Genomic DNA, 25,808 nt, shown 5'->3' on the forward strand with positions numbered 1-25,808 from the left:
TAGGTTTAAACACGTTAAAACAGAAAGAAATGTTTTACAAAACTAGATGCAATGTAATTAATGCTGACAAAGAAGTCTAGCAGAAAATAAATAAATAATTTAAAAAATCATTACAGGAAAGAATATCCTGGTCTAGCTACTATCCTGGAAATCCCCGGATTTCCTTGCCAACATTTGACAATTTTTAGATTACAAGAAAAGGTGAACACACACTTATGAAGTGTAAGATGACAGTATCAGGTCAATAATATCTGCACTTTGGATTTCTCTAAATAACTTGGAGATTATCAATCTATTTTGATATGAATGTGTGGAAAGGATATATACTAAGTTTCAGTGGCACAGTATTTTAGCATACTGTATGAGGAATAATGTATGGTCAGAGATAAAACACGTAAACAGTTAAGAAATAAGATTCACCAAATCATTCTCAGATTCAATAATTTTGTATGTAAGTTTTCATACAAAACTTGTATGTAAGTTTACAGTGAGTAAAGGGCTCCCTACTCCTTCCTAGCTTTTTTTTCTAGGTTATTTAATAATTAATTTCAACTCAGGATCCAAGCCATTTTTTTCTTTTTAGTTACCTTTGATATACTGGATAGAAAGGCTAGGTAACATTTATGTGGAAAAGGTAATTCATTAGAAGTTAAAATTATATTTGTTTTGCCCATATCATTTAGCATTTAGAAGTCATTTGTGTTTCTTAAGAGTCTTGCCAAAGCATTCATTCAACGTGAATGAAAAGACTATTAACACGCTGCCCTTAACCTTTGAATACACGGAGTTTAATAACATCATTTGGCAGCGACCATTTTGCTGCTTCCCTTTTATATTTAGCCAAACTAAATGTTTTCTCTAGCACACAATACTACTGAAAAAGTAAAATTAACTTTTAAGTAAAAATCCTCCAAAAATATATAGTCCAGTGCATAATTTTATTAGCCTATATAATGTATTTTGTTTATACATACAAATTAAATTATAAATTTATTTATATTCTGAAATATTCACCAATGCTATTTTAAAGGATAGATAGATGAAAATAATTACTGAGTAAATTATATTATAATGACCAAAAAAGAAATGCTATAAATGAAAATTTACAACAAATAGTGATCTAAGAAATATATTTATAGGACATATATGAGACTGGTCAAAAGCATGAGGGCAATGAAAATTATCTTTAGTTTCCTACTAGTTATTGTTAAGAATTTTTTCTCTTGTTTTTTTGAACAATTGTTAATAAATCCATAAAATCTGATGGAACATATTTATCTATTTGAAACATAAAATTAACAAAATATAGAATATTGTATATACTGTAATATATAATGATAGTACCTGCTTAGTGGAAAGCTCCATTGCTGAAATAGCAGTTGGTTCCTAAAGAAGAAAAACAAAATGTGGTTTGGTCAATTAGAAAAGTCATAAAATACCAACATAAATTTCAGAAAGATAACTTCAGTGCCTGTAAGAAGCACTATAATTGGGAAATAAGACATGTAAAAGAAATTGTACAGACAAGTGTTGTACGTATGGAGCAGACAATAAGTGCATCCTCCAGTTAATGACCATCAGGAACATACCCATGAATCAGGTTGGGTTTATTGCCCACTGTGCATGGGAGGCTCAGTAAGACAGGGATGGAAAGGACTTATATGTTTTGGGCTTGTGTTAGGTGATTTAAGGAAGGGTTCCAGGAAGTAGGGCTTTGCTTTGCATTGGATGCTGTCAAAAAGCAGAGGTAATTCTATGATTAGGTATCTTCATAAGTCTTATTTAGGAGGGAAAAACAGAGTGAAGCTAAAGTAGTGATAGGTAAATTAGCAATCACTCACTAGGGCAGGGTGGGGAGATATTTGGTCATTTTTATGGTTTGGACAACGTTTACATTCTTTCCTGTGTTCAGATATTCAGACATGATTACAGAATGGTCTTGCTTTTTTTTTTTTTTTTTGATTCATAATGGTCTGAGAATGGCCCCATCTGATGTTGGGGATCTGTAAAAATTTGTATGTTCAACTGGAGAACACCACCATGGCATAGGTGAGACTGTCAGGCCAGCTCCTAATAGTGCCAAGGATGAGCTGAGAGTACTGGGCTGGTTTCCAGCTGTCAAGAACTGTGAGAGCTCAGTTGGGATGAGACTATTTCTTTATTATTAAAATGACTAAGACCTACAAAGGCCTACACTTCAGGTCTCTGCTGGAGAACATAATCTCTTTAATTTCTATCAACAGGCTAATCTAGAGCAGTCATGACTAGGGAAGTAATAATCACCAATACACTTTGCTAAAGGGTTCTGCTAAAGCTTATCAAACATATGTAGGTTGCATAAATAAAGGCTGTTCTTTGATGAACTTAGACCACCAAAAGGCTATTCACCTGAATGCATTCGCTTATACTCTTAGATTCACTTTCATTTAACTGTGCACCATCCTATGTCTCATCAATGACAAACATAACTCTAAGAAGAGATGGCTGGGGGGTTTCAGAGACAGCTGATGACAAAGAGGCTTAGGTGGGAAGAACAAAATCCTAAAAGGTCTCTCTGTGTAGGTGACTGAAGTTAAGCCCTGAAGAAAGGGTAAAGAGTTGCACTCTGGGGTCAAATGTATGGGTTCAAATAGCAGTACCACAAACTTGGCCAGAAGTGTGATATTAGGTGTGGTATAGAATTTCTTTCTAATTTAGTTTTCTCATCTGAAAAATGAGTACAATGGTACCTTCCTCATAGGATTGCTGAGACGATTAAATGAATTAATGAATATAAAATACTTTACAAATGTGCTTATCACATAGTGTTTATTCAAATCTCTCCTCTCTTCCACATGCACAACATACACTCAACACAGGTGCAAACACACACACTCCCATATCCTTTCCTTGCTTTACTTTTTCTCTTGAGTGCTTATCACTATCTAGAAATACACATATATGACATCTATGTATATGTATGATTTATATATGACATTTATCTTGAGTCATATAGGTATAGGAGGTGAGTTTCCTCCTATACCTCAAAGCTCTTATCTGAAAGTAGGGAGTAGGAGTAAGGAACTAAGGATTGAGAGGAGGGAGGAAAAGTCAATAAAATGTAGGTCATGTAAGTCACCACTGAGACAAAATCTGAGGATAGTAGACAATGACTCTCAAAACTATCCACTGAGGCTTGTACCAAGAAAAGTTTTATATATATATAAATATGGAAATATTTCATTATGCTTTGGATGCCCACAGGGTTTTTAAATCTCCCACACCCTCAGTTGTGACTCTTGCTTGCCCTTTTGCCTGTCAGGGAAGTGCTGGGGCAAAAACTGAAAGACACACAGTGGGAATTAGAGGTAAGGTTGACACCTCTAATTTATGAATTTTATATTTTTATACAGCAGGTTCTTATTAGTCATCCATTTTATACACATCAGTGTATACACGTCAATCTCAATCACCCAATTCATCACACCCCCACCCCCAGCCCCGCTGCTTTTCCCCCTTGGTGTCCATACGTTTGTTCTCTACGTCTCTGTCTCAATTTCTGCCCTGCAAACCGGTTCATCTGTACCATTTTTCCACGTTACACATATATGCACTAATATACGATATTTGTTTTTCTCTTTCTGACTTACTTCACTCTGTATGACAGTCTCTAGATTTATCCATGTCTCTACAAATGATCCAATTTAATTCCTTTTTATGGCTAATATTCCATTGTATATATGTACCACATCTTCTTTATCCATTCATCTGTCTATGGGCATTTAGGTCGCTTCCATGACCTGGCTATTGTAAATAGTGCTGCAATGAACACTGGGGTGCATGTGTCTTTTGAACTATGGTTTTCTCTGGGTATATGCCCAGTAGTGGGATGGCTGGGTCATATGGTAATTCAATTTTTAGTTTTTTAAGGAGCCTCCATACTGTTCTCCATAGTGGCTGTATCAATTTACATTCCCACCAACAGTGCAAGAGGGTTCCCTTTTCTCCAAGCCCTCTCCAGCATTTGTTGTTTGTAGATTTTCTGATGATGCCCATTCTAACTGGTGTGAGGTGATACCTCACTGTAGTTTTGATTTGCATTTCTGTAATAATTGGTGATGTTGAGCAGCTTTTAATGTGCTTCTTGGCCATCTGTATGTCTTCTTTGGAGAAATGTCTATTTAGGTCTTCTGCCCATTTTTGCACTGGGTTGTTTCTTTAATATTGAATGGCATGAGCTGTTTATATATTTTGGAGATTAACTCTTTGTCTGTTGATTCGTTTGCAAATATTTTCTCCCATTCTGAGGGTTGTCTTTTCATCTTGTTTACGCTTTCCTTTGCTGTGCAAAAGCTTTTAAGTTTCATTAGGTCCCATTTGTTTATTTTTGTTTTGATTTTCATTACTCTAGGAGGTGGATCAAAAAAGATCTTGCTGTGATTTATGTCAAAGAATGTTCTTCCTGTGTTTTCCTCTAAGAGTTTTACAGTGTCCGGTCTTACATTTAGGTCTCTAATCAATCTTGAGTTTATTTTTGTGTATGGTGTTAGGGAATGTTCTAATTTCATTCTTTTACATGTAGCTGTCCAGTTTTCCCAGCACCACTTATTGAAGAGACTGTTTTTCTCCATTGTATATCGCTGCCTCCTTTGTCATAGATTAGTTGACCATAGGTGTGTGGGTTTATCTCTGGGCTTTCTATCCTGTTCATTGATCTATATTTCTGTTTCTGTGCCACTACCATGTTGTTTTGATTACTGTAGCTTTGTAGTATAGTCTGAAGTCAGGAAGTCTGATTCCTCCAGCACCATTTCTTTTCCTCAAGACTACTTTGGCTATTTGGGGTATTTTGTGTCTCCATACAAATTTTAAGATTTTTGTTCTGGTTCTGTAAAACATGCCATGGGTAATCTAATAGGGATTGCACTGAATCTGTAGATTGCTTTGGGTAGTCATGTCATTTTCACAATATTGATTCTTCCAATCCAAGAACATGGTATATCTCTCCATCTGTTGGTATCATCTATAATTTCTTTCAACAGTGTCTTATAGTTTCTGCATACAGGTCTTTTGTCTCCTTAGGTAAGCTTATTCGTAGGTATTTTATTCTTTTTGTTGCAATGGTAAATGGGAGTGTTTCCTTAATTTCTCTTTCAGATTTTTCAGCATTAATGTAGAGGAATGCAAGAGATTTCTGTTCATTCATTTTGTATCCTGCAACTTTACCAAATTCATTGATTAGCTCTAATAGCTTTCTGGTGGCATCTTTAGGATTCTCTATGTATAGTATCATGTCATCTGCAAACAGTGACAGTTTTACTTCTTACCAATTTGTATTCTTTTTATTTCTTTTTCTCCTCTGATTGCCGTGGCTAGGACTTCCAAAACTATGTTGAATAATGGTGGTGAGAGTGGACATCCTTCTCTTGTTCCTGATCTTAGAGGAAATGATTTCAGTTTTCCACCACTGAGAATGTTGTTTGCTGTGGGTTTGTTGTACATGGCCTTTATTATGTTGAGGTAGTTTACCTCTATGCCCACTTTCTGGAGAGTTTTTATCATAAATGGGTATTGAATTTTGTCAAAAGCTTTTTCTGCATCTATTGAGATGATCATATGGTTTTTATTCTTCAATTTGTTAATATGGTGTATCACATTGATTGATTTATGTATACTGAAGAATCCTTGCATCCTTGGGATAAATCCCACTTGATCATGGTGTATGATCCTTTTAATGTGTTATTGGATTCTGTTTGCTAGTATTTTGTTGAGGATTTCTGCATCTATATTCATGAATGATATTGGTTTGTAATTTTCTTTTTTTGTAGTATCTTTGGTTTCGGTATCAGGGTGATGGTGGCCTCAGAATAAATTTGGGAGTGTTCCTTCCTGTGCTTTTTAAATTTTATTTATTTATTTATTTATTTTTGGCCGTGTTGGGTCTTTGTTTCAGTGCATGGGCTTTCTCTAGTTGTGGCGAGCGGGGGCCACTCTTCATCACGGTGCTCAGGCCTCTCACTGTCACAGCCTCTCTTGTTGTGGAGCACAAACTCCAGACGCGCAGGCTCAGTAGTTGTGGCTCACGGGCCTAGCTGCTCCGTGGCATGTGGGATCTTCCCAGACCAGGGCTCGATCCCATGTCCCCTGCATTGGCAGGCAGATTCTCAGCCACTGCGCCACCAGGGAAGCCCCCAGTGCAATTTTTTGGAAGAGTTTGAGAACGATGGGTGTTAGCTCTTCTCTAAATGTTTTAGAGAATTCACCTGTGAAGCCATCTAGTCCTGGACTTTTGTTTGTTGGAAGAATTTTAATCACAGTTTCAATTTCATTACTTGTGATTGGTATGTTCATATTTTCTATTTCTTCCTGGTTCAGTCTTGGAAGGTTATACCTAAGAATTTGTCCATTTCTTCCAGGTTGTCCATTTTATTGGCATAGAGTTGCTTGTAGTAGTCTCTTAGGATGCTTTGTATTTCAGCCATGTCCATTGTAACTTCTTTTTCATTTCTAATTTTATTCAGTCCTCTCCCTCTTTTTCTTGATGAGTCTAATGGTTTATCAATTTTGTTTATCTTCTTAAAGAATGAGCTTTTAGTTTTATTGATTCTTGCTATCGTTTTGTTTCTATTTCATTTATTTCTGCTCTGATCTTTCTGATTTCTTTCCTTCTGCTAATGGGTTTTGTTTGTTCTTCTTTCTCTAGTTCCTCTAGGTGTAAGGTTAGATTGTTTGAGATGTTTCTTGTTTCTTTAGGTAGGCTTGTATAGCCATAAACGTCGCTCTTAGAACTGCTTTTGCTTCATCCCATAGCTTTTGGATCGTTGTGTTTTCACTGTCATTTGTCTCTAGGTATTTTTTCATTTCCTCTTTGATGGCTTCAGTGATCTCTTGGTTATTTAGTAACGTATTGTTGAGCCTCCATGTGTTTTGTGTTTTTTACGTTTTTTCCCATGTAATTGATTTCTACTCTCATAGTGTTGTGGTCAGAAAAGATGCTTGATATGATTTCAGTTTTCTTAAACTTACTGTGGCTTGATTTGTGACCCAAGATGTGATCTATCCTGGAGAATATTCCATGTGCACTTGAGAAGTGTAATCTGCTGTTTTTGGATGGAATGTACTATAAATATCAATTAAATCTATCTGGTCTATTGTGTCATTTAAAGCTTCCGTTTCCTTATTTTCATTTTAGATGATCTGTCCACTGGTGTAAGTGAGGTGCTAAAGTCCCCCACTATTATTGTGTTACTGTCGATTTCCTCTTTTATAGCTGTTAGCATTTGCCTTATGTATTGAGGTGTTCCTATGTTGGGTGCATAGACATTTATAATTGTTATATCTTCTTCTTGGATTGATCCCTTGATCACTATGTAGTGTACTTCCTTGTCTCTTGTAACATTCTTTATTTTAAACTCTATTTTATCTGATATGAGTATTGCTACTCCAGCTTTTATTGATTTCCATTTGCATGGAATATCTTTTTCCATCCCCTCACTTTCAGTCTGAATGTGTCCCTAGGTCTGAAGTGGGTCTCTTGTAGACAGCATACAGATGGGTCTCGTTTTTGTATCCATTCAGCAAGGCTGTGTCTTTTGGTTGGAGCATTTAATCCATTCACGTTTTAGGTAATTATCTATATGATGTTCCTATTACCATTTTCTTAATTGTTTTGGGTTTGTTTTTGTGCGTCTTTTTCTTCTCGTGTTTCCCACATAGAGAAATTCCTTTAGCATTTGTTGTAGAGCTGGTTTGGTGGTGCTGAATTCTCTTTGCTTTTGCTTGTCTATAAAGCTTTTGATTTCTCCATTGAATCTGAGTGAGATCCTTGCTGGATAGAGTAATCTTGGTTGTAGGTTCTTCCATCACTTTAAGTATATCATGCCACTCCCTTCTGGCTTGTAGAGTTTCTGCTGAGAAATCAGCTGTTAACCTTATGGGAGTTCCCTTGTATGTTACTTGTGATTTTCCCCCTGGTTGCTTTTAATAATTTTTCTTTGTCTTTAAATTTTGCCAATTTGGTTACTTTGTGTCTCGGTGTGTTTCTCCTTGGGTTTATCCTGCCTGGGACTCTCTGTACTTCCTGGACTTGGGTGGCTATTTCCTTTCTCATGTTAGGGAAGTTTTCGACTATAATCTCTTCAAATATTTTCTTGGGTCCTTTCTCTCTCTCTTCTCCTTCTGGGATCCCTATAATGTAAATGTTGTTGTGTTTAATGTTGTCTCAGAGGTCTCTTAGGCTGTCTTCATTTCTTTTCATTCTTTTTTCTCTATTCTGTTCTGCAGCAGTGAATCCCAACATTCGGTCTTCCAGGTCACTTATCCTTTCTTCTGCCTCAGTTATTCTGCTATTGATTCCTTCTAGTGTATTTATCATTTCAGTTATTGCATTGTTCATCTCTGTTTGTCCTTTAATTCTTCTAGGTCTTTGTTAAACATTTCTTGCATCTTCTCGGTCTTTGCCTCCATTCTTTTTCCAAGGTCCTGGATCATCTTCACTATCACTATTCTGAAGTCTTTTTCTGGAAGTTTGCCTATCTCCACTTCATTTAGTTGTGTTTATGGGGTTTTATCTTGTTCCTTCATCTGGTGCATAGCCCTCTGCGTTTTCATCTTATCTTTCTGTGAATGTGGTTTTTGTTCCACAGGCTGCAGGACTGTAGTTCTTGCTTCTGCTGTCTGCCCTCTGGTTCATGAGGCTATCTAAGAGGCTTGCTCAAGTTTCCTGATGGGAGGGACTGGTGGTGGGTAGAGCGGGCTGTTGCTTTGGTGGGCAGAGCTCAGTAAAACTTTAATCCACTTGACTGCTGATGGGTGGGGCTGGGTCCCCTCCCTGTTGGTTGTTTGGCCTGAGGTGACCCAACACTGGAGCCTACCCAGGCTCTTTGGTGGGGCTAATGGTGGACTCTGGGAGGGCTCATGCCAAGGAGTACTTCCCAGAACTTGTGCTGCTTGTGTCCTTGTCCTCACAGTGAGACACAGCCACCCCCACGCCTCTGCAGGAGACCCTCCAACACTAGCAGGTAGGTCTGGTTCAGTCTCCTATGGGGTCACGGCTCCTTCCCTTGGGTCCTGATGCACACAGTACTTTGTGTGTGCCCTCCAAGAGTAGAGTCTCTGTTTTCCCTTGTCCTGTCAGAGTCCTGCAATGAAATCCCGCTAGCCTTCAAAGTCTCATTCTCTAGGAATTCCTCTTCCCATTGCCAGACCCCGAGGTTGGGAAGCCTGACTTGGGGCTCAGAACCTTCACTCCTGTGGGTGGACTTCTGTGGTCTAAGTGTTCTCCAGTTTGTGAGTCACCCACCCAGCAGTTATGGGATTTGATTTTATTGTGATTGCACCCCTCCTACCGTCTCATTGTGGCTTCTCCTTTGTCTTTGGATGTGGGGTATCTGTTTTGGTGAGTTCCAGTGTCTTCCTGTCGATGATTGTTCAGCAGTTAGGTGTGATTCTGGTGTTCTTGCAAGAGGGAGTAAGAGCACGCCCTTCTACTCCGTCATCTTGAACCAATCTCTCATATGTTTTCTTAATTGTTTAACTTCCCCTGGCCCCAGCCCTCCTTACCCCTCTACCGCCCGACACAGTAATTTAGGCATGGGATTTTGGGCTGTTTCGTGCACTGCCACATACCTAGGATTGTTGCTCCTACAGTTCACCCTTGAACAAAAGGGTTTGAACTTTGTGGATCCACTTAGACGTGGATTTTTTTCAATTGTAAATACTACAGTACTACACCATCAGCGCTGGATGAATCTGTGGATGCAAAACCACAGATATGGAGGGCCAACTGTCAAGTTATACTCAGATTTTCCCCTGCCTGGAGGGTTGGTGCACCTAACCCCCAAGTTGTTCAAAGGTTAAGTGTAATTTGCAAGTTGTATGTTAAATAATGAATGAGTGAAAGAATGAAGAAATGAATTCCCTACCATTTTCCCCTTTCTCTCCTATCTCTTTTACTCTCCCCATTATACTCTGTTCCTTCAACTGAATTTGTATATGAGATGAAGGAGGCCATCCTTTAAAAGAAGTTTTTCCTTAATCCTTTAAAGTTAGCTGTAATTTCTTTGAAAATAATCTGAATATTCTATACTCACCATCTTTACTTCTTCATGTCCCATTCAGTGCCTTTCATCCCTCAGCCCACTGAGTCTAGCCCTTACTCTAGAGAGGTGGCCTACGATTCTCAGAAAGAGAAATCACTGATGCTGAATGGAAGCTTTCAGTCTATTATTATTGCTGGACTTCTTGTTTGATATGGCACTATTGACCACTCATTTCTTCTTGACTGCTTCCTCCTTTAGATTTCATTATGTCTTGAAACTCTTTATTGACTATTCTTAGCCTTTTTCAGTCTTTTCTATCTCCAGCCATTCCTCATATATTTGCCTTGCCTTGCTGACTCCTTTCCACTCTTCTTTGGGTGCCACATTATGTTCCTGGTGGGCTTATCCACTCTTGTGGCTTTAATTACCCCCTGAGTACTGCAGAATTGCAAATTTCCACTTTGAACCCTGACATCTAAGCTGAGCACAGAACTTTGTTAACAAATTTAAGACAACCTGCCTGAGACACAAATGAGACAAATGATTTAGAATGTAAATTAATTTGATGGGATAAGTTAGAGATTTCCCATAATTTCCCATTTTCAGAGTTTAATGATATTAAAAATAATTTTCTATAGGAACTGTCAATCATAAAGACAACTATGATGAAAGAAATATCTACCAATTTTCTCTATACAGAAATAAGATCTTTGGAATTTAGTAGCATCAAATCACAAAAACCAAGGGGCCAATTCATCATAGACTTTTAGTTTCAAAAGATAAAATTGACTATTGTATTTAGGTTTACGTAATATTGGAAAAAGTGAACCCGCAGAATTTAAAAGAGTTAGGAAAATATTCCATAGCAGCTTCTTCCATTCCAAGAGTTTCACAGGATAAATGGTTATGTGGTTATGTAAGCAGCTAACTTCATAGGGACTTTCATGAAATAAGTTTTATAGCCAAGGTACAAGGAAAGTACTTTTTAGAGAATCAACTGCTAGTATAATTAAAATGAAAGTTAACTATGTCTCAGTTCTTTTAAAAACTTCAGTGAAACTATATAAAAGTGAAGCTGGTGAATTTTCAGACATTTCACATTCACTGACAATACAAAAAATTAAATGTCTGTAAGGTAGATGGAAATGATCACTTCATACATAAATTGTAAAACAAAACAAACCCTAATACACAAGAAACTCCACTGTGCCATATTATAATTTTAATGTTCTTCAATTAAGATCCTAGAATCTCTTAATTAAAAGAAACTTATTTTTCAGACCAGGAAATTAGTAGCAGTTTGGAATAGGATGTGCTATATGCTGCCTGTGGTTGAATTTTAATAGACAATATATTAAGATGACATCCATTTAAATATGCTATATTTTTTTCTGAGCCCTAGTTGATGATGAAGATAACTTTCATTTAAAACAGATGTAGCTTCTTAAGCATTTTCATGAAACTGGTTTCAAGTGCAAATTTAACTGGAGTTCAAGTAAAAATGAAATTAAAAACTTAGCATCTTTTCAAGATTTTCTATGACTCTAATTTGCTATACATTTTTTTCAGATATTTTAATCTAGTCCTTATTAAACTTGCACACTTGCAGAGCTTTTCAACCTGCTGATCCCAGGAGAATCTGACAGAGCTCCCTGGATGCTACGCATGCTGATGCTCCTTTAGAATGAGTTAATAGACTAGATTTTGGAAAGCATCAATTATGATTTACATTTGAATGAAAATTAAACTCTTTCATTTATTTGCTCAGCTGTTCATGGAATATTGCATAAATTGGGTTTAAAATGCATGCATTATCAATGTAACTGCCTTGCAATCCTTTGCAGTCAATAGGACTATAAATAAAACCCACTGTACTAAATGCATTGCGACTTAACACCCCACTGTCTCAAAAATAAAACCCTCTTTGGACTGGAAAAAGAAATCTCAAAGTGAGTAAAGTAAAAATCAGCATACGTCTGGTTTTCATACCTTTTGAATATTTTTTTTAACAAGGTATAGGTGTAGAATTTTCAAGCATTTATTTAAAATGAGATTTTCATTTGTATAACTAGTTAACAATAGCTACAATTTACCAGTAATCTTCATTAAAAAAAAAAACAAAAAAATTATGAAATGAAGAAGTGGAGGCTCAACTGACTTTAACCAACTTGTTTGGAATCACATAGTAAATGAGATTCAAACACAAATTTATGGTTACAAGTAATATTTGGAATCAGGTTTGTGTCTTAGTACTTTGATACCATTTTGAATATATAATGGCTATTTAAAGTCATTTCTAGAGTCCTATACCAAGGCCAATTTTATCTCACATCTTCTTACCTACAAAAATTTTACTCTAAAATGGAAATTTTATTACTGAGGAGTATTTTTCTTTCTATACTCTGATCGGGATTTGATTTCACCCAGAAAAAAAAGTATCTTAGATGTAACTGGAACCACTGGAATGTTCTGTGATTAGCCAGGGTGTTTTCCTAAAACCAACCTCAAGATGGCAATGCACATAGTACTGGCTTTAATTCCAGATTTTATATGAGGTTTGGTTATTCAGTCTAGCAAAGACACATAATGAACATGGTCTCCTGGAGATGATATTATGGTAAAATTAACTGGTTGGTTGACATTAAATGTCTTTCTTTTTAAAATCCAAGAGTATCAGATACCACCAGGACCCTAAATCTGTTCCTTGTCTATTTACCTTGTCAAAGTACCACAGTGCTCAAGTTAACCCTTTTAAATTTTATGTTAAATGGAATGACTTGCAAGGCTCAAATAAAAATACAGAAACTGTAACATTTCTCTGCTTGTTTCAGTGTATATAGAAATTGCTTTAATGTGTTTTTTGTCCTCCTTCTGCAAAATTAAACAAAGTTTGACAGTGAAATATTCCAATTGCTAGACCACAATATATGTATGAACTTTGCCTGATAAAATAGAATGTTGAAAGAAAATATTTCTCTAAACTCTGCCCAAATACGTTTTGTCTACTTGGGTGCCAAAGAAATAACAATGACAACAATGCATAGCACAGAATATGGAAGGAAAATGGAACATTTATCTCTGGAAGATGTGTCTCACGTTGCAAACAATCAGTTAACAAAATTATAAACTCATAAACAATCATTTCCATGAAAGCACAATATTACGTATTTATACCTAATTGTTAAAAACTGAATAAAGAACCTCTCTCATGATATATTAAAAAACCACAAAAAAGTCATTCAATAGTTATCATAGGTATAATTCGGCTGTATATTTCTCTGGAAACTGCAAAACACTAACAAAATCTAACAGACATTAAATATTTGTGTTGGCAAGACGGTTGGCTTCCAACCTCTCAAGATTTTGTTAAAAGTCGTTTAATAGATCAGCTTAAAGTAATATTTTTAAACTAAAATTTGATTTACTATTAAGAAACATAGATAAGATGTGAAACGTAAACTTAAAATCCCAGAGATGTAGGGAATGAAAATTAGGTAGAACACAGTATTACTGCAAAATTATACATATTCTGATTCATAAAATCCTGGAAAATAATTAAATAATAGATAAAAAAGAACCTTATTTTTTAAAATGGCATGACATAATGATATACAATTCTACAAGATAAAACTTAATTGTACTAAAAGATAATAAATTAAGTACTTGAAACTATGAAGGATAACATGGAAGAGTCTCTAAGCTCCACAAGGTCAGGGACCATGTTTATAGTGTTCATCTCTGAATCACCAGAATTTAGCATTGTGCCAGGACCATGGTAGACACGTTTGTTTACAGTTGGATTAGTAAATGGAACTTGTTATAATCATATACTATAACTGAAGGGGAATATGCAAAGGAACCATGACAAATTCAAAAGTAAAAGATTCTGGAAATAGTTAAGAAATTCTTAATAATATTTTAGTACTCCTGTAACTTCATTTGCTACAGTGGTGGTAATATAGATTTCCAAAAATACAGAATTGGTAAATTTTTTTTTCTACTAGAATAATATGGGATATAATCAGCAGGATAACTTTTTGCTGTCATCGGTTTATCTTCCTCATACTCTGGCACCTCACTTTAAGCGGGGTCTCCCTAAGAAGACCTTAAACTTTTTAATTTCTCACTTTTCATTTTTGCATAAATACTGATTCCTTTATTCATTTAATAAATGTAGGTTGAAAACTCACTTTAGGCTCTGGAGACACAACAGTGGACACAAGACAGCAATATATGTATCTGTCCCTCAGTGCCCATAATTTGTTTGCTAGACCTAGATGGGCTCTGTATTACTGACAGTCTATTTGCATAATTGTATTTTTGAATTTGTAAGTATCAATGTGTAAATAATGAAATGGGACTTGGTGAAAGATAGGGATTAGTCATCATTCTACACCAGACAAGTAAGGTCCAAGTGCCTGATTTTAAAAATCATACTAGAATTATGATGATTGTGTTATTTTAAGACTTAAACCAAGGATTAGTAGAGAAGGCTACTGAGAATGTGGCTTATATTCAGTATAGACAAACTAAAACAAGTAAAATTATATTGACAATAAGATTCTGAGCACAGGAGCTGGCACTGTCCTGGATGTTCTACATACAGTGTCTCTAATTCTTCTAGCTTTCTTGTGAGGTAGGTATTATTTTTCCTACTAGGGAAGCCCAGAGGGACTATATGGGTTCCAAACAGAACTGCCATGTAGCTATGACTGAAGAACCTAAGCCCTTCCCATTAGAACATTGTTTAGTTATTACAAGATGTCTGTGTCATGATGTACCAGTTATCTGTTTCAAAGCTAATCATAATTTTACTTGAATCAATATATATATTAAAAGCTTGCCATATTTTACTTTATTTTCTCTTCAAAGTATTACTGAATAGTGAGCAAGAGCTCTATTGTGTTAAACTGGTCTAGAAGTATGGGGCTAAAAGAAGTCTTGGGAAGACTTTCCTTACAATCAAAATATTTAATCAACTGAAAACTTTAATCCATCCACTTCATGTTATAGATAAAGTGTCTGAGATTTCTGGAGACTAAATGAGATAATTTTAAATTGTGAGACTAGATCCAATATCTTCTCATTTTCTGTCCATGAAATTCTTCTAATTCCAGTTATTTTGCAGTTATAAATGTCTCAGATTTTTGCCTCCTTTTTTATCAAAAACTGAAATAACACCTTTGATAGGCATCTATTTCTCTGTTGTATTTCATAAATGATTTATATCAAGGTGTGCTTCAATTCAAACTCTTCCTCCTAGCTGGCTTTCTAAAAGGAACAACAGAACACTGTGGTGTATGCTACATTACTTCAGTTTTCCTCCCTCACTTCAATCCATATACTGCTGCCTCTACCCCCAATCCTATATAAACCTACTTGGGCCATCAGTGATTCAGGACAAAAAGACAACTAACTATCTGTACTCTTCTTAATTGTGTAGACTAGGAATTCATAACAGATTTTCCACAAGTGATATAAAAACCTCAGAAACTTTTTTTTGCTAACAAATGATTTCTTTAGGAAAATATGATAAAACAATTTACAAATAAGCTAAAAAATTATTGAAATGTCTTCATTCCGTTATCATTCTGAATGTATTTCCTTTAATACATTCATGGAAGTTACCTATCATCCCAGTTATACCATTAAGTGTGAAAGAGGGGATTTGGAGGGTAGGAGGCACACAGGGTTTGTTCATTGAGGTAACTTATATAAATAATATAAAATGTAAATCATATAATTTATCACTGAGAAAACAAAGTATGAGCCAAGGATATATTTCTTTACATTTTTTTATTTAACTAGCATTGAAAGTTTCAAGGTTTATTTTGACTAGTGTCTGGCTTTCTAATTGACAAGCTAATTAGAAGGGTATGCTAGACTGCTTGTCCATACCAAGTTCACTGTGCAGTTGTCCTGGGGGAAAGACATACAAGGGAACTTGTTGACACTTGAAATTAAGCAGCACTCACCCGAAAAACTGTCATTTCTTCCAGCAGAACTTCTTCTAAATCATGCCAAGTCTCCTTAGGAATTGAAACTACTTTAAGAACGGTTCCAACATCTTTGAAAGAAAGTGGAGAAGACCACAACTTAAATAGATCTGAACAGAGTTTAGTGTTAATGAATGAAATCAGTATTTGACCAGAAAGAACATTTTGACGTCAGCATTTTAGAATTTATTTTATTGTTACAGCATTAGTAATATATACAAATGCATTTCATGAAACTAGATAAAGTATAAACATAGCTATGGAATAAAAACAGTTGAATTTTTAGAAATATCTGAAGCTTTGGAGATGATTTTATCCTAAACCTGGGTAAATAAAAAATATATATATATAATAATCACTAGGTTGGATTATTTGTATTTTTAATCTCAACTATCAGGTGTCTCAAAAACAAAACAAAACTAAACTAAAAATAATACCAGTTTGACAGTGTTGAGGTTTCTCAAAAAAACTAAAAATAGAACTAGCATTTGACCCAGGAATTTCACTCCAGGGTATATAGCCAAAAACAAACAAACAAACAAACAAAACCCCCAAAACACTAATTCAAAAAGATACATGTACTCCAATGTTCCTAGCAGCACTATTTACAACTGCTATCAACAGATGAATGGATAAAGAAGATGTGGTACATGTATATACAATGGACTACTACTCAGCCATAAAAGAGAAAGAAATGTTGCCATTTATAGCAACTTGGGTGGACTTGGAGGGCATTATACTAAGTAAAATAAGTCAGACAGAAATACAAACACTGTACGATATCTGTTATATATGGAATCTAAAAAGTCAACAAATTAGTGACTATAACAAAAAAAGAAGCTGACTCACAGATACAGAGAACAAAATGAGTGGTTACCAGTGGGGAGGCAGAAGGGGGAGGGGCAATATAGGGATAGGGGAAAAAAAGGGTTATTATATGAAATCATCTGTGTGAAACTTTTGAAAATTGTAAAGCACTATAAAATTAATTTAAAGAATCTTTCATTCTATAACAAAATAAACTAAAAAAAGAAAAAATTACCATCTTGACATTACAGGTTTTTCCCATTTTTGTTATGCAACCAGGAACTACTATGAATACTTCATATATAAGCAAAATGGAAGGAATGTTGTCAAGCAACAAAAGTAGTAGACACTCAGAGCCTGGCTGCTCATCTTCTTCCCACGAGGAAGACTTTGGTAGTTAGAGGCCCCTAACAACAGCTCAATGACCATTACCTGATAAATCACAATAATCTGATTTCTCAAAGTAAACACCTTGGATTACTTATTACAGTGGTTTTTCAACAACTGGCTAATCAATTTTGGTTAGCAAAGTGGTTTAATTATGCTGTTCAATCAACTTCAGAGTACTAAAAAATTTTTAAATTCAGAACCAAGGAAAACTGTTAAAATGAATGCATTTTATAGAGATTTAAAGCACTGTTCATTCATTGTTAAAAGAGACAAATTGTTTTAATGATAAGAGCTGGCACTTTTACTCTAAGTTGGGTTAAGAAGCTACTATTTTCCAGTATTTACAGATGGGTTCCTATTCTTGATAGAATAAAGAACAGGGATTTATTAAATTCAAAAATTTGACTCTTCAACATACCATTTCTGATCAGTTGATCAATTATTTTTAGCTTCAACTGGCTCATTTTAATCAAATTAAACAGTCTAATTATTCAAGAAGAAAATCTTACCAGTAAAGTTACACCAGAAAAATAATTCAATGTATTCATACCACAGATAACCATTTTCAGGGGATCAATATGATGTGCTATATGAGACCAAGAAAGGTTGCTAGTGTATCCCTTGTAAAGTCAAAAAAAAAAAAATCCCTCTTTTAAGCAGATCCTTCTGTTTACAGGACCTTAGACTACTCATAACACCAAAGATTAAAGGTAAATTAGGTTAATATACTCAGTGCCTCTGATCAGTCTCCAATACCCCAAAATAACTTTATGTGTTCCAGATCAAGTTTTACTGAGTAGTATTTCAAACAATTTCACACAAATTGAATCAGATTACTCAACTAGGATCAATGTGTAACTTACTTAAAAGATAAAATTACTGTAATCAATTTACTTTGTTGACAGATGACCCTGTTCTGTGCTGACCGATAGCCATCCACATCATCAGACATTCAACGTGCTCATGAAATTGGTTCCTTTAAAGACGGCTTGCGGCCAAGGAGAACTGAAAATTCATGATTAGGTTTCTTTGGTCAAATAGCCGGAAGCAAGTTTTTGTTGCATTGACAATGAGTGGGGGACTTCTCAACATGTTTAGGCCAGAGGTGAAGAAAAAGGTAATTGTGACATTACTGAACAAGTTTAATTACTCTGGAGATCTAATTATAATTTGACATTAGTGATAAACTAATATTTATTGAAGAGAAATCCTATCATCTTATAATTTCTCAAGATATTTATAACCAGAAGTTGACACTTGCAATTCATTGACTTTTATTGAACTCCAGGTCTCCCTGGGATTCTGTTATTTGATAGAGAAACTTTCTCACTCATAAAAGCAGACTGTAATGTATTGCTCAGAACCAGACACTTACACTTGATAACGTAAGTATTTCACAATTTTGTTATAAAACTTTAAGTCTTTAAAGCACTTACTGCGCAGTTGCCATTCCCCTGTACTTAATGCAATTTCTTTCTCTGTTCTCACCAAGGGAAAATAAATGTTATTATACAGGTTCCAGTGGAGCACTCACTCTGTTTCCCATTGATTTATTTCAGTTAACAACGTTAATGGAGACTAGGAATTTATTACCTTGGAATCTGACCCTAAGTAGCAAGTTTCAGATTTGTAACTGGTGCTTTTAAAATAGTATTATTAAAGAGAGTAGGGAAAAAATAAAATAATACGTCATAATAGCAATGGAATTCATCCTGAAAATATACCTATAAAATGTTTGTTTCTAATCATGGAATTGGTAAAAATACGTCATTAAATGTCTATAGAAATGTTTAAAATGTATCTGACGATTCATGGAATTGGTAAAAATACATCATTAAATGTCTATAGAAATGTCTAAAATGTATCTGACGATTCCTTAGGTCCACTTTGTTGGTTTTCTGATAAAGTTTTGTTTTGCTTTGTTTTGTTTCTCATTGTATGGTAAAAACACTTAAATTTTGTTGCCAAAATTTATTTTCTGGAAGATTTGCACTCTATGATAATTTTAAAGTTCAGATAATTTTGCGTCAATATATTCTAGAACTTTTATTGAATGTCTTGGGATTTGAGCAATGCATTTTTGTCCTGAAAAGCCACTGTTCAGTCAAGAGTTATGATTCAATTACAGACATTGATTGTTCACCTAATCAATAGCTTTACCTGATTACATTTATCAACTGTTGATTGAAAAGGAAATTTAATTTAAATTAATAAATATATGTCAACTTGCCTAAAAAACTAACACATTGGAATGGGAGAATGTTCAGGTTTTTTAGTCATTTGTTAGAGGTTAACTATACCTTGAGAGTGACTATAAAGTCTTCCTTCAGTTCTTAGTATACTTAATTAGTTAGATGCAATATTCTGGAAGAACATTTAGAGCTGAAGTTAAAACATTTACCTGTTCCAATAAACATGACATCATACTGGCCATCTTCTGCATCCACTCGATCTACTACAATTTGTGTAAACTGGTAATTTACATCTGTTTTGATCATTATCGGCCGGTTATTAATAGGAAACACTGGATTGTACATGGCTGGATGACTTCTGGCAAATGTTATAACATCATCAGGAAGGTCTTTTGTAGACTCAAATCCACCAAATGTTTTACTGGGACACTATTAAGATAAAGAAAATATTATCTTTTGATTAAAATATAGTGAATAGGATTTTAATTTATATAACATATGGCCTCAATGAACTAGGAATCTAAATCTGTAATTTTTAAGTAACTGTTAGACTAAAAAACAAAATAATTTTACTTAAATTAGTAGATGTTATAATATACATTTTCTAAACATATTTTAAGTCTCGATGGGATGTCATCATTTCTTACCAAAAACTGCAAATGCATCTAATGAATTCAGTGTACAGGAGAAGTCTGATGACTCTATTAGTGACAACACCATATACTTTATGTTTAAATGAAGTATTTGAAATAATGAGTGGAATATGTTATAACTAAAGGCTATTAATCATTAGATTAGAGAAAATCAAAATTTTTCTTGAATGCATTTCATTTTTCCCTATGGTATTATGCTAAAATATAAATGCTCTCTTCAAACTAAAAGACAATATAAACTATTCTTTATTGCTTTATTTTTAACATAACCCTGAAAAAGTACCACAAAAAGGACCAAAAGTATTATTTCTTTAATAATTACAGTAATTCTAGGGATAAGGAGATGTGTTATTCAAGGTGTTTAACAACTTGCATGGCACAGAAACTGACCAATCAGAATGGACCAAGCAGAACAGATGATGGCCATAGGGAGAGCCAGACAGGATGCTGTGCTGTACACTGTCATAATATCACCTCTGGATTTAAATGCTCCACGTAAGGCAATAAAACAAAAACAAGAAAATTCAGATTTTACTGTCTCTTTTCACTGCATTTAATTATGTGGTGGAAGCATTCAGAGTACAGTATCTCCAGTCTCTTGCTTTTTGTCTTACACTTAACTAATTTCTTCCATTTAATGTAAGTTTGAGAGCTGAAAGGCAGTTGAGTGGTTCTTGATCTAACAAGAGGCTTAGAAGGTGAAATCAATTGTCTCTGCCATTACCTTAACACAGATCATTAATAATTCATGAGAAATGAAATAAAGCTATTTTGAAACGGGAAGAGTATCTCTTTATGAATATATATGTATGTAGTATACAGATACACACACAATAATACACTAATACAACAGTTAAGGGATTTAGGGAATTACTTTTTATTTAAGTAAATTAAAAAATTATTTAATGTTATAGACATATCAAATAGCTGTATAAACTCCTAGAAGAAATGATATAACATATTTTATAACATTAATTTTTTTTGCTTTTCTACCACCATTTAAAAACTACTTGCAAAAATTTAGAAATGATTGAAAATAAAGAGATTTATTTTAGAATTTTATCTTACAATTTGTCTCACTTTCTTGCCTTACTTTTATTTTTGTATTTAGTATTACTTAAGCTGTAGGTTTTTCTTTAAAAATAAAGAAAATGCCCTTCTATTGACACACTGCTTGAAGGCCTCTTAATATGTTTTTCTCCAGTAGTGTTGATGGAACTACATATTCTCAGCTGCCTCCTTTTGGGATTAATAGATTGATCTAAGTGAATTTTATTCACAGGAGCAAGGTGTTGCCTCCTCTTGGCAGCCCCTCCCTAATTCCTAGCTTAGGCAGTGCTTTCTGTCTCCTGCCTCCAGCACTTGGTTCACACTGCTGACTTAATGGACCATGTCATAACAACACAACTCTCTATGAACAATGGGTGAGAATTCAGGCTCTAGAATCAAACTGCCTGGAATGAATCTTGGCTCCTCTCTTTGCCTCAGAGTCTTCATCTGTGAAATGGGAACAATTATTGGGCTAATGTATATACTATTTTATATATATATACACACACACACACACACACACATACATATACATATGTATGTATGCATAAATCTGTTAAAACAGGCTTCTTATAATCAATGGATAGTCTATCTTGTTCATTTTTTCTTCTGAAAGCCTATTTAGATTTTTTACCTACAAGCTCCATCAGCTAGAAGTAATCTTTATGAAATGCTCATAAATAAGTTTAGCAAAAAATTTTACAGAAAATAAAGATTAAAAACATCCTTTGCCTAATAAACTCAACTAAAAACATCATTTACTTGAATTTAACAATAAAACTGACATGAAATTAAAATAATGGTTAAACGTAAAGAACAAGTTTTTTCATCATATGAAATTATTTCCTTAAAGATTCTTAGGGTTATCACCTTCTAGAGAAATGGAAATAAAAATGAAAATAAACAAATGGGACCTAATGAAACTTAAAAGCTTTTGCACAGCAAAGGAAACCATAAACAACACAAAAAGACAACCCTCAGAATGGGAGAAAATATTTGCAAATGAAGCAACTGACAAAGGATTAATCTCCAAAGTTTACAAGCAGCTCATGCAGCTCAATATCAAAAAAAACAAACAACCCAATTCAAAAATGGGCAGAAGATCTAACCAGACATTTCTCCAAAGAAGATATACAGATTGCCAACAAACACATGAAAGGATGCTCAACATCACTAATCATTAGAGAAATGCAAATGAAAACTACAGTGAGGTATCACCTCACACCAGTCAGAATGGCCATCATCAAAAAATCTACAAACAATAAATGCTGGAGAGCGTGTGGAGAAAAGGGAACCCTCTTGCACTGTTGGTGGGAATGTAAATAGATACAGCCACTATGGAGAACAGTATGGAGGTTCCTTAAAAAACTAAAAATAGAACTACCATAGGGCCCAGCAATCCCAATACTGGGCATATACCCTGAGAAGACCATATTTCAAAAAGAGTCATGTACCACAATGTTCACTGCAGCTCTATTTACAATAGCCAGGACATGGAAGCAACCTAAGTGTCCATCAACAGATGAATGGATAAAGAAGATGTGGCACATATATACAATGGAATATTACTCAGCCATAAAAAGAAAGGAAATTGAGTTATTTGTAGTGAGGTGGATGGACCTAGAGTCTGTCACACAGAATAAAGTAAGTCAGAAAAACAAATGCCGTATGCTAACACACCATTGTAAAGCAATTATACTCCAATCAAGATGTTAAAAAAAAAAATTCTTAGGGTTAGGAAATGTTGCACTGGATGGTTCCATCCACATATTCTAGAACATCTGATGTCATATTCACTCACTTTCTACCTTATCAGTCTATTCTTTTTTTCTCCCTACTTTAAATTGCAGACTTAAAGCTGATTTTATTTTGAGCTCTGTCCACCTTTTTATAAGCCTGAATGTGCACAACATTGCTGGAAGGAGAGAGGTCAGCGATAGTAGACAGCATCTATTAATACACCTAGGCCCTTTCCATGAGGTTTTTGTTTGTTTCTTCCTTGCATATCTTCTTTACCTATTTGAGAGATGTGTCTCACTTCCACAGGAAGATAATATTGATTTAAATTTGTTTCCTCCTATTTAATGTGCAATTCTTGAGACTTTGCCACAATCAGAGAGAGCAAGTCTATGTGTATCCTAATTGTTTCAACTCTCCATGAAAGCCATTTTTACTATATCTCTTTCAGAAAAGAAGATAAATAAGGCTACCTGCTCAGTTTCTATTTCTCATAAATTATTGGTATTAACTACTGGTAAGCGTTGAACTTAAGCATTGATGGCTGTGAGGAACATGTCTTTAAATGTGGAATTTCATGGTTATCAGAGAAAAATCCTTGCCTTTCTTTCATTTATAGTCTTGGAATTTTTCTTTTACATTATCTAAATTTAATATGTATATAGCTGCTTTTTTTTTAATCTTCAGCATAAATTTATTCATTTCCTATCTTAAACACCTAGGCCACTTACAGTTCCTGGTCGTGGGTAGGGGACTCTTCCTTGATAAGGCACCCACTGGTAGTTGGGACCATCCCTGTGAGCATATGGACCCAGGAACACCCTTCTCACATCACTCATGCTATACATGCACACGGCTGACCCCTTGAAGATGTTACTAAAAAAGACAGACAGAACAAAAACAGACTTTCATCTTTACACAATGACAGAGCTATTTATACTGAGTTTTTAGATTTCAGATAGCAATTATCAATACTTGAACATAAATTCTCAAATAGTGTTTGGGATTCTTTAAGTCACATGTTTATATATATTTTAATAGTACACAAGAGAGCAAAATTATGATTGCTCAAAATTAGAAGGCATGGATGAAAACACCTTTAGTACTCATAGAACATATACATATTCATTTCATAAATAGACAATATACGATATAAATATATACATTCATATCATATGTAAACAGTGATAGGGAAAACATACATACAAAATCTAAAAGGTAATGATTAATTCTGATATCAGATAAAATAAAAATATGAACTTTGGTATTATGTTAAGACTTAAGCATCATTGCTGAAACCAGGAAATGTTTAAACAAGAAAGAATGTTTAAGAACTAATTTTATAAACTGAAACTGGTGCAGAGGATGAATAGTCAGTGTTATAACTTTTAACTCCCAAACCAACAAAAGTATTTGATCAAGTAACAGAGCTCGATTTGTGTGAAGGCATTTAAAATCATGTCTTTCCAACACAGAAAATCATTTTAAGTTAATAGCTATTACACCCTAGCAAAAGTGGAGTATTATAGCAATTATCCCCATCATTTTGTTGGACAAAAAAAATCAGATAATTGAAGCAAATTGGAAGTTTACCATGAGATGCCACTATTTCCCATTTTATTTTGCTTATATAAATACAGCTTGAGGGATTTATTTATACAAAGATATAAAACAGTTGTGCACATTTAAAATATAGAATGTATACCTTTTAATCAATCTCTACCCATAGAAAATTACATAAAAATTAGACCAAATGAAAAACATGTGTAATAAGAGTTTATTATTGAAAACTGCTGCGTCTAGACAATGTCTGGTAGAGTGCAAGCTTCATGAGGGAAGGAAGCATGCCTGGCTTCTTTTCTGTAACATAAATTACATATCGCATGGTACTTGACACACAGTTAATTTCAGTAAATACTTATAGAATTTAACAACAATATTTTCATAATGGAGTAAGTAGCAAATTAATACATATTTGACACATCATAGTAGTTTGTAATGTTTATGTGTCCCTTTTTCATTGTTATACACTTTGCTTATCTATTGATGGAACCCATCATCATCAAAAGATCTTTTTAGGATTTACAGCTGTTAAGACTAACTCATATGACAACAATCTCGCTGAAGCAGACAGGTGAAATTATTTTACCCACTAAGCCAGTGATTCTCAAAGTGTGGTTCCTAGACCAACAGCGTGGGCATCACCTGGGAATGGTAGAAATGCGTTCTTAGGCCCTACCTCTTCCTACTGAATCAGAGACTCTGAGGGCGGGGCCTAGCTTCTGTATTTTAACAGGCTCTCTGAGCGATTCTGACGCAAGCGTAAGACTGAAAACTGCTGTACTAAACAATGAGGAAGCAGAAGAAATTGATTAATATTTGTTTACTTTGAGCCTCCCACATTCTTTTTTTTTTTTTTTTGGTACACGGGCCTCTCACTGTTGTGGCCTCTCCCGTTGTGAAGCACAGGCTCCAGACATGCAGGCTCAGCAGCCATGGCTCACGGGCCCAGCTGCTCCACGGCATGTGGGATCCTCCCGGACCGGGGCACGAACCCGTGTCCCCTGCATCGGCAGGCGGACTCTCAACCACTGCGCCACCAGGGAAGCCCAAACCTCCCACATTCTTTAGCGGTCATTCTGTTTTTATACCAAAGGGGAGAAATATTTAGGTATGGGAAATTGCATCTGGTTTTACTAATATAGTTTTCCTAATTTTTACATGTTATTTTAAAAATTAAGTAAAAATGTCCAATCAGTTTGTAATGGCTTTAATATTTACAGAAAAAAATCAGTGTTTGGACATTGTAGTTAATCTTTCTTTATGCTATCACAGTCCCTTGTAGCACTTTTCCTGACTTTTGATTTTAAATTATTTTTCTTTTAAACATTTATACATATCCAAATGCATATCCCTCTTTATATGCATTTAAATATATGTTTCTTTTAGCTATTTCAGGTAATG

The 25,808-nt window shown here is 34.8% G+C and overlaps 1 protein-coding gene across 4 annotated transcripts in view; it reads right to left on the bottom strand.

Annotated features, from left to right (window-relative positions):
- SEMA3A (semaphorin 3A) overlaps positions 1–25,808 on the bottom strand; it is a 511,012-nt gene that overhangs the window by 23,295 nt on the left and 461,909 nt on the right. For all 4 annotated transcript variants that reach the window (XM_060107643.1, XM_060107641.1, XM_060107640.1 and 1 more), the window contains 4 exons: positions 23,576–23,720; positions 19,614–19,833; positions 15,995–16,086; positions 1,345–1,386 (listed from right to left, as the gene is read on the bottom strand). In XM_060107643.1, coding sequence (XP_059963626.1) covers positions 1,345–1,386; positions 15,995–16,086; positions 19,614–19,833; positions 23,576–23,720 — 499 coding nt within the window. The remainder of the gene's footprint in view (positions 1–1,344; positions 1,387–15,994; positions 16,087–19,613; positions 19,834–23,575; positions 23,721–25,808) is intronic.

Source organism: Mesoplodon densirostris, chromosome 9 (assembly GCF_025265405.1).
Source record: "Mesoplodon densirostris isolate mMesDen1 chromosome 9, mMesDen1 primary haplotype, whole genome shotgun sequence".
NCBI classification, from domain to species: Eukaryota; Metazoa; Chordata; class Mammalia; order Artiodactyla; family Ziphiidae; genus Mesoplodon; species Mesoplodon densirostris.